This window comes from Neolamprologus brichardi, chromosome 5 (assembly GCF_056152115.1).
Source record: "Neolamprologus brichardi isolate AB-2024 chromosome 5, ASM5615211v1, whole genome shotgun sequence".
Lineage (NCBI taxonomy): Eukaryota > Metazoa > Chordata > Actinopteri > Cichliformes > Cichlidae > Neolamprologus > Neolamprologus brichardi.
In genome coordinates, this window is record NC_142108.1 from 303,345 (window position 1) to 313,527 (window position 10,183).

The window sequence follows — 10,183 nt, forward strand, 5'->3', positions numbered from 1 at the left end:
GTGATAAAAACAAAAAATTATAATGAAATGGCTATTGTTTTATCCCATTTTAAACAGTCTTATCAAGTGGTCTTTAAGATTGTCAGAAAAGGTTTATAGCAGTCTTAAATGTGGATAACCCAGCCTGTTTAACCTAAACTGATATTCAGGCAGGATAAAATTTGCAGATATCAAACTAAAGCATTTCATTTTTTTTGTTTTCTGTTTTACAGTTTTGTAGTCAGCAGAACTGCAGAATTAAAACTAAAATTATTTACTCCCCAGATGTGAAATGATCCAAAGTAGGTTTAGACATCAACAGCTGTCTGTCAGGCAGAGTTTTGGAAATATGAAGATCCTTTCCTCAGGCTCCTTCTGAGCACTATGAACCACCTGGCATTTGAATGTGCAGCCTTGGTAATTCTTGGTGGGATTGAGTTTGAGGAAACTGAACATGGAGTACAGGCCATTGACGTTCAGGCTGGGGGGGGTATTAAAGACACCAGAGACAACCTTGTCTCCATCTTTAGTCCATGTCACCAACACCTCCTCAGGACAAAAGTCTTTTATGTGCAGGTGCAAAGTACACTCTTCATTCACTTTAGGACACTGAGGTTCGTGGTTGATGAACATCACATCAGGAGGGGTTCCTGTTTGAACATACAAAGCAACACATGCAGTAAAGCATTATGGATATATTGATATTGAAGGATCAAACTCTTGTTTGAATAATTTTCAATGAGAAAGAAAATGCAAACTGTGGAATGGAAATAAAGTAGTAATTCAGAGTAAAATTTTAAATAATTAAATTGCTAATTACAAGTCTAAAGTATCCTACTGGTAACAAAAAACCCCAAAAAACTATAAGATGTGGTTGAAATTTAGGACAGTAAGTAGATTTAGGATAGTGAGGCATAGACAACAAAAACGATACCATGACCCGCTACTTTCTAAAGTACCATTTTAAAGCTTCTGTCATCACCATCCTGGTTGTAAAACCCCAGATGTGATGAGGAGGAGAAGTTGTTAGCCAATGAGTGTACAGTTTCACAGATCATCAGTAGCTAAAGCTAGTTTAGTCACTTTGTTTTATTTTCTGACATTTGGGAATTTGACTTCAGTTTCTTTTAACACATCAAAAAGAAATCTGTCATCATAACTGATAGAAAAGTAGTCCTTTTTAACACTGACTAGTCTATCTTCCCAGAGCATCATGGTCTCTGCTACCTTTGACTCTAAAGGTCAGGTTGTGATTTACCATAAATTGCAATCAATTTAATGCCAGAAAGGGACCTCTTATATGCCTCTGACCATTTTCAGACTGATCTCTGACCAGTGCTGTGTGAACATATAACAGAAAACTTAGCAACAAACCAATTATAAATTGTATCTTTAGGCAATGTTTTCAGCCTGTGACACACACACCTGATTTATTCCAATTTCTAAAGTTCAATTTTGAATCTATAACACAGTTATAGTCTTTTTACACCAACAAGAATTTCCATTAGCTGTCATATCTTAGCAGAAAGGTTCAGCGTGTCCTTAAAAACTTTGAGGAAACTACAAAACACGAAAAAGGACAAAAGAAAAAGTGGGAGGCCTTAAAACTATCTATAGGATTAGTACCACGTCCTTGAGAAATAAATTTGTAAACATTGTGGAGACTGTCATGTTTGGGGCTACTAGTGGTGTTTGGGATGTTGTCAAAATTGATAGAATTATGACCACGGAAAACTATCGGGAGCTATGCATGGTGGTATGTTTTTGCACTGTAGACATATTTCCATTTATGTCTGCATGTTTCATAAATCACTGCATCTAGGTCCCATTTCAAGCAAGATATAAAGAAATGAGGGGGTGTCTCAAGACCTTTCCATACTACTGTACATCCATCATCACCAGGACATTTTCTTAACCAGCTAATCTAATCAGAGAGGCTGAGGTCTTTTAACATCTCCAGGAATCTCCTGAGGATGTTTTACCAGTCGGTGGTTGCTGGAGTACTTTTCTATGCAGTGGTGTGCTGGGGGAGCAGCACAGCAAAGAAGGACTCATCCAGGCTGGAAAAACTGATCAGGAAGGCTGGCTCTGTGGTCGGCATGAAGTTGGACACTCTGGTGACAGTGGCAGAGAAAAGGACACTAAAGAAACTGCTGGACATTATGGACGATGCTGGGCATCCTCTGCACACGGTCATAAACAACCAGAGGAGCCTGTTCAGCGACAGGTTGCTTCTCCCAAAGTCAAGAACCAACAGACTTAAAAACTTTGTCCCACACGCCATCAGACTGTTTAACTCTTCGTTGGAGGGGAGAGGGAGGGGAGACAGGGGGACAAAGGAGGGCGGGAACAACTGAGCTGTAGTGCTTTTTTTCACTGTGCAATATTTTATTTTTTAATATTCGACTGTGCAATAACTCAGTCGAATGTGCAATCCACTGGTATTGTTATTTATCCCTATTATATATTCTGTATTTATATATGTGTATATTTGTATATATGGTATATTTATGCTCATATCCTTACTCTCATTCCCCTTTATTTGGTATTTCAACTCTGTAACATGCTACGTCTGTCGGTGCTGTGCTACTGGAAACTGAATTTCCTGGAGGATTTAATAAAGTTTCATCTAATCTCATCTAATCTAAAACATTTGAAGCTGCTACCTTGAGTGTTGATGTGGTAAAAGACATCCTTGTACCCCGGAGCTTGGAAGCTGGAGTGGTAAACACGGCAAGTGTACATGGCCCTCTCATCCTCTATGGCCATGATGAGCTCGATCTTACTCCACACATTGTAGAGGCGGCTCTGGTCAGAGAAGGGGCCAAAGTGAGTGACGAGGTGGACCTTCTCCCCATCATTCCTGTACCATTCCAGGTCGATGTCCTGGGGGTAAAAGTTCTCCACGCGACAGCAGAGAACCAGCAGCCTCTCCACCTTTGGGATCTGAGGAATGCTGGAGATCTTAAGAAAAGATGGTTCTACTGGAAATATGTGAGTGTGTGTGGTGGGAGGAGAGTACATGAGAAGAAAATGAAGTCAGTCAACAGGCATCATTTTATAATTAAATTATGTAGCCAAACATGCTAATGGTAGAAAAAGCTAAGATTGAGTCATACCATAAATACAGTTAGGTCCATAAATATTTGGACACGGATATCTTTCTAATTGTGGTTCTGTACATTACTGCAACGAATTTGAAATGAAACCACTCAGAGGGAGTTGAAGTGCAGACCTGCAGCTTTAATTCAGTGGGTTGAACAAAAAGATAAAAATAAAATGTGAGGAGCCAAAGCAATCTTAACACAATCCCTTTATTACAGGGGCTCAAAAGCAACAGGACAGATTAAATAACTGAAAATAAAATGTTCATTTCTAACACTTGTATGAAAACCCTTTGCTGGCAATGACAGCCTGAGGTCTTGAACTCATGTATGAACTCAGATGTTGGGCTTCCTCTTTTTTAATGCTCTGCCAGGCTGTTACTGCAGCGGCTTCCAGTTGCTGTCTGTTTGTGAGCCTTTGTGTCTGACGTTTAGTCTTCAGCAAGTGAAATGCTCTGTTGGGCTAAGATCAGGTGACTTGGCCATTCAAGAATATTCCACTTCTTTGCTTTAATAAACTCCTGAGTTGATTTGGCTGTATGTTTGGGTCATTGTAAATCCATATTATGAAACACTGCCCAATCAATTTGACTCCATTTAGCTGGATTTGAGCAGACAGTATGTCCCTGTCACATCATCAGTAAACACTAGTGTCCCAGTGCCACTAACAGCCATGCACGCTGCCTCTGCTGTGTTTTACAGATGATGTGGTATGCTTCCCCCCTGGAGAGTGTTGTTTACTTAATTGGCTATTGTGAAGGGGTTTCTCATCGCCATGGAAATAATTCTGCAATCATCCACCACTGTTCACAAGTGCTTCTTTCTTTCTCAGGATGTACCAAACTGTAGATTTTGCCACTCAATTTATTGTACCAATATTAGGAGTGGGTTTTGTCTGTTTTCTCAGCTTTAGGGTGGCTTCTTTTCAACGGCATGGAGCTGTTTTCTGTTCACAGCAAAATCTTCCAAATGCAAGCACCAAACCTTAAATCAACTCCTGGCCTTTTATCTACTTAATTGATAATGACATTACAAAGGAATTGCCCACACCTGCCTGTGAACTAGCACTTTGAGGAAACTGTCCAATTACTTTTGTTTTGATGCATGCTCAGTCATCCAGGTAAGTAAATCTCCAAAAGTTGATTCTGTTCATCTGGACGAAGCGTTTTGTGGGAGAAACGTTTCGTCACTCATCCGAGTGACTTCTTCAGTTTCAGCTGACTGCAGGTTTCCAATCTTATAAACAGTACATTTGCATAATGACTGAATCCAGCCCACTGAAGGAACAATGGGCTGGGAGGTCAGTTCCTTAATCTTAACGTTTCTCCCACAAAACGCTTCGTCCAGATGAACAGAATCAACCTTTGGAGATACACATAATGTTCAATGTCCATTGTCAAACTACAGTAAACGGTGTCAACAAATCCCAAAAAAGTTGGGACAAGCAGCAATAAGAGGCTGGAAAAAGTAAATTTGAGCATAACGAAGAGCTGGAAGACCAATTAACACTAATTAGGTTAATTGGCAACATGATTGGGTATAAAAAGAGCTTCTCAGAGTGGCAGTGTCTCTCCTCCGGGTAGAGGATCACCAATTCCCACAATGTTGCGCAGAAAGATAGTGGAGCAATATCAGAAAGGTGTTACCCAGCGAAAAATTGCAAAGACTTTGCAGTTATCATCATCAACTGTGCATAACATCATCCGAAGAGTCAGAGAAGAAGAAGAAGCCATTTCTAAGCAAGATCCACATGCTCAGGCGTTTTCACTGGGCCAGGGATCATTTAAAATGGAGTGTGGCAAAATGGAAGACTGTTCTGTGGTCAGACGAGTCACGATTCAAAGTTCTTTTTGGAAATGTGGGACACCATGTCATCCCGACCAAAGAGGACAAGGAAAACCCAAGTTGTTATCAACGCTCAGTTCAGAAGCCTGCATCTCTGATGGTATGGGGTTGCATGAGTGCGTGTGGCAGCTTGCATGTCTGGAAAGGCACCATCAATGCAGAAAAATACATTCAGGTTCTAGAACAACATATGCTCCCATCCAGACGTCATCTCTTCCAGGGAAGACCCTGCATTTTTCAACAAGATAATGCCAGACCACATTCATCAATCTCAACATCATGGCTGCGTAGGAGAAGGATCTACTGAAATGGCCAGTCTGCAGTCCAGATCTTTCACCTATAGAGAACATTTGGCGCATCATAAAGAGGAAGGTGCGACAGAGAAGGCCCAAGACGATTGAACAGTTAGAGGCCTGTATTAGACAAGAATGGGAGAGCTATTGCTAAACTTGAGACACTGGTCTCCTCGGTCCCCAGACGTCTGTTGAGTGTTGTAAGAAGAAGGGTAGATGCCACACAGTGGTGAAAATGGCCTTGTCCCAACTTTTTTGGGATTTGTTGACACCATGACATTTTGAATCATCATATTTTTCCCTTAGAATTATAACTTTTCTTAGTTTAAACCTTTTTTCCGTGATTTATGTTCTATTCTGAATAAAATATTGACATTTGCCATCTCCACATCATTGCATTCAGTTTTTATTCACAATTTGTTTAGTATCCCAACTTTTTTGGAATCTGGTTTGTATATAAGTTATGGTACAGAACTTAATTATATAATGTAATATAGATAAATAGAATTTCAACACAATCATTACTTCTTTTCTATAAATAGGATTAAATATGCCGACTGCACTTACTGGTACACATGGATTGGGTCACGTGTTTCTCCAGTTAAACCTTTTAGAGTTAGGATGCATGGCATTATGGGAGTCCAACACAGTCTCATGACATTTCTCGAAATAGTTGTAATATTTAATCTTTAATCTATTGATATTTGTTCCTGGAAACAAATTTTATAGTTTTTTTTTCTGTATCAGTTCATGTCCATTTACACGTATTGAATATTTCCCACTTTTAAAGGTTGCATTTTAGTGATAAGAGGAATTGGGGGCGGAGTTAAAAACCTTTGCCACTGTGCTGTGTATGACAATTTCAAGTCATACACATCACAGATTTTCAAACAGCTTGTTTGAGGTTAGGGATGAAAAACTTATAATTAGAAAAAGATTGTGTTTGGGAAGAATAGTTGCCACATCTTTTAAAGCTTTCTTTTCTCAGTGTGATACTTTCTGTTTCTCTGGGAAAAAAAATCATGCTTCTGTCATGAAATATCCTCCCTATTAAAAAAGTTTAATTACAAATCCAAGCTCGCACTCACAAAAAACGTAACAGTTTGTGTGCACATGAACATGTTTTCTTATGAAACCGGGCTGAGGATTTCCCCACTGAGCTGAATTCTCAGAGTGTCTGATAATCTGCTCCCAAAGCCAAAACTACTCACCTTTAACCTTGACTGTGGTCTCCCTTCTGAAGCTCCTGTCCTTGCACCACACTACACACTGGTATTTGGTTTGGTCTTCAGTAACAGTCAGAAATACAGGCAGGAGAGATGTGTGATTTTTGCCATCTGACTGCAGACAAGCCCGTTCGCTGAGATCCTCAGTCTCCAGCAGGGAATCTGAAGAACCTGACTCTGACTGAATCACTGAGTCTGGACTGGTTCTTTGTTTAAACCATTTCACTTTGAGCTCCCACCTTGTGGCTCCCTGAATGGTGCACTTCAGTTCTGTGGGTACCTGAGCGTATATGATGTTGGGCTGACTGATTTCCGAAACATTAAATGGAACTGTGAAGTGAAATAGCAGCATTTTCTTTTCATTTTAATGAAATCAAACTTTTTAAAAATCAAACACATTTTATGATATCTAGGTAAAACTTTAAAGGGATGGTAATAAAGGGATAAAGAAGGCTCCCTAAATACAGAATTGAATTTAAAATCCTTCTCATCACATAGAAGGTCTTGAATAATCAGGCTCTGTTTTATCTTAAAGGCTTCATAGTATCGTATCACCCCAATAAAGTAATCCACTTTCAGACTGCGGGCTTACTTGTGGTTCCTAAAGTATTTAAAAGTAGAACAGGAGGCTTTCAGGCCTCTCTTCTGTGAAACCAGCTTCCAGTTTGGATTTGGGAAAGAACACCCTCTCTACTTTTAAGATTAGGCTTAAAACTTTCCTTTTTGACAAAGCAGGTGGTCTCTTTCTGGCATCCTGCTTATCCCTTAGTTACGCTGTAATAGATCTAGGCTTATCCACAGCATGTCTTTGTCTTCAATGGATGAAGAGCAATATTGGCCAAACAACACTAACTAAAATGGGGATTTATTTTTAACATATTAAATTGAAATTGTTTTTGGTTTTATTGGATCATTTATTTAGAAACTGGAAAATATGGCATGAAAAATATGTTGTTTTATAAAAATATGTTATAATATTCTTGTTAACGAGGTAGTTAGTTTTTCCACAAATAAAACTCTGAATGTAACCATGAGGTCAACTCCAATTTGGTCTATTCAGAGTAGTTTTAAGCTGTAGGTTTTCCCTTAATTTACACATAGTTGCCAAATTTGTTAAATCTGTAGACATCTTTAATGTGAACATCTGACATTATCGCATTCAAATAAGACCAAGCAAAGAAAATTATCAAAATTGAACAAAAAAAATGTGCTTGTGTTGATACATACCTTTGTAAAAATATCTGTAGAGATATAAAGATCCTCCAGTAACACAGGCGACCAGTAGCAAAGTTATTACACTTGTAACAGCTATCACAGTGGCCGTACTGTGGAGCGCCTCTGATGGAGCTGAAGGAAAAGCACATGAAAGTAACATAGTAAATATTAAATAGTTCTTATGTCGTGCTTTTCTTCTCTACTGGAAAACTCAACTACAGGCGCTTTTGCTTTGTGCTTTTTTGTGCTTCCTGTCTAACATTCACACTCATACGCCAATGGACACATCAGAAAGCAACTTTTGGTTCTTGCCCAAGGATACTTTGCCATGCAGACTGGAGCAGCCAGGGATCAAACTATCAATCTTCTGATTACCTGCACTACAGTATACCACTATGTATCTATGAAATCAAGCGATCCAAAGAATAAATAAATAAAATCCCACCTTGAACAGCCAGTGTTACAGATCGGTTGTACAGACCATTGTAGGTCTGGTGCTCAACTTGGCAGATGACATGTATTTCTCCACCCCGTAGAACTGAGGAGTGCAGCGTGATGCCACTACGAATGCTGTAGGTGCCATCTGGATTGTGTACAGCCAGCTCATTGCAGACACGGGACAGTTGGCCCAAGCCTGCATGGATGGTCTGGGTGCCATTTTGGATCAGCCACGTCACAGCCACTTTCTCTGGGTAGAAACCTGTTACATCACACTGTATGGTTTTCTCCTGTCCTTCTCTCACTGTTGCCTTTTCTGGGAGCAACACTGAAGGCAGAGCTGAAGGTGTACGGTTCAGAAACAGATATTACAGTGTTATCATTAGAATTATTTAAAATGATTGTGCTTGAATTCGACAATTTGCACCAAAATGGATATAATGTCACTAATTGTTGAAGCTTTGAAGACCATAAAGTCCTCAGTAACACGTTTATTAATAATCAAGTGAGCAGTTGGGTAATTTTCTTAAAAAGAAAGTACACCCTCGTTCAATGCTAAGGTTTTATAGGCATAATAAAAACATCCAGTAAAGACAATCACAGATTAACATGTCATGTTACGCCATTATTTATTTAACTAAAACTAAGCCAAAATGCAAAACCACCTTTAGCTGCACCCATCCATCGCTTATGTAACGAATGACCACTGTACAGGATTCAGTGCAGCCCAAGTTTGTTATTTTCATTTATCAAAGCTTAACATGGAAGCTCTGTGGAGCACTAGTGCCAACAGCAAACACATCTGGCAGATCTCCATACCGTGCTGCTGATAAGCTGCACCCTGGAACTTTTACAACTTTGAGACAGTTCATTTAGGTTTGCAGGCAACTGTTTGTGCACATATACATGTATATATATATATATATTACTGTAAATCCTATCAGAATACTACCTTTTTATAGTTCAGCCTGTTCCACGGGGTCACCTTGTTTAAACTTTGAGAATAAATTCATGCATGCATAAACTTCATACAGCCTGATGTCTTAAACAAAAATAACCTGCAGCTTGTCTGTTTGGTGAAGCTCGCTGACATCTGAAATGTCACATTTTAAATTACCTGCAACTTCACTTTAAAGTTTCTCCTTTTTTGTATTATTAAGCCAGATAAACACTGTGGCTTTCTTGGCCCATATAACTCTCAGGCGTACCGAGCACTTTCAGAGCAGTGGACTCTGTGTAGATCAGAGGGTTGATGACTCTGCAGGTGTACAGCCCTTCATCTCCTACAGTGACATTATGAAGCTGCAGAGACGCATCACTCTGACGCAGGCGCGTTTCATTCACCACAGAGCCTTCTTTGTACACATGAGCTCTTCCATCTTCCAGCGTGTACACCATGCTCTTCTTTGCGTGTTTGTCCACCATGTTCCATTCAATACTAAGAGCACTCCACTCCACTAGCTTATGCGGCGTGTCGAACATGCAGCTGAGCGTTACCTCTTTGCCCACTAAGACACGGAGCTCTCTGGTGATCTCAGCCAAGGAACCTGGAAGGAGTCATGTAGACTATGAGAAAGGACAGAGCTGTCATTTACAAGCCAGAACACTGACAAACACTCACCTTTACAGTACAAGGCAAGAACCATGAGTTTAATCGTCATGTTTGTAATACGCTGCTGATCCATGGGGTCTCAGATGTTACCGTCACTGTAAATTAAAAATGAAAGCGACATGTGACACATTCGTTTTTACTTGGGTGTGTTCGCACAATTCAAACACAGTTAACTAAAGATCACGTGGTGCGTTACAAATGCTGTGTTAATAAGCATAGTTGTGGTGGCTAAACATTCACCTTAAGCGTTTGCTTATCAGTCATAGTGCACCTCCTCTTGGACTTTGACCTGCCTACCTGACTTCTAGTGCCATTCAGACTCAGAATTTTAACTGCAGAAGAAAACCAAAGAGGCACAAGGAAAATCTGCAAACACTATCCACAAAGGCTCCAGCCAACCATGAAATTTAAACCCAAAACCCTGTATGTATGTCGTCACCAGTAAGTTCTGGTTTGGTCTAACCATTACAA

At 39.8% G+C, this 10,183-nt stretch overlaps 1 protein-coding gene across 1 annotated transcript; it reads right to left on the minus strand.

Annotated features, from left to right (window-relative positions):
- Positions 1-77: 77 nt before the first annotated feature.
- On the minus strand, positions 78-9,785 carry LOC102776900 (uncharacterized). Its single transcript, XM_087841235.1, has 7 exons — positions 9,722-9,785; positions 9,309-9,647; positions 8,108-8,440; positions 7,675-7,794; positions 6,433-6,777; positions 2,646-2,963; positions 78-629 (listed from the first exon to the last, which is right to left on the minus strand). The coding sequence occupies exons 1-7, from the start codon at positions 9,783-9,785 to the stop codon at positions 295-297; spliced, it is 1,854 nt and encodes a 617-aa protein (XP_087697361.1). The 3' UTR covers positions 78-294.
- Between the last annotated feature and the right edge of the window lie 398 nt (positions 9,786-10,183).

Coding starts and splice junctions, on each gene's coding strand:
- LOC102776900 (XM_087841235.1), bottom strand. CDS start 9,785: ATGGATCAGCAGCGTATTACAAACATGACGATTAAACTCATGGTTCTT. Junction 9,648..9,721: donor TCTTGCCTTGTACTGTAAAG/GTGAGTGTTTGT, acceptor GACTCCTTCCAG/GTTCCTTGGCTGAGATCACC. Junction 2,964..6,432: donor GACCACAGTCAAGGTTAAAG/GTGAGTAGTTTT, acceptor ACATATTTCCAG/TAGAACCATCTTTTCTTAAG.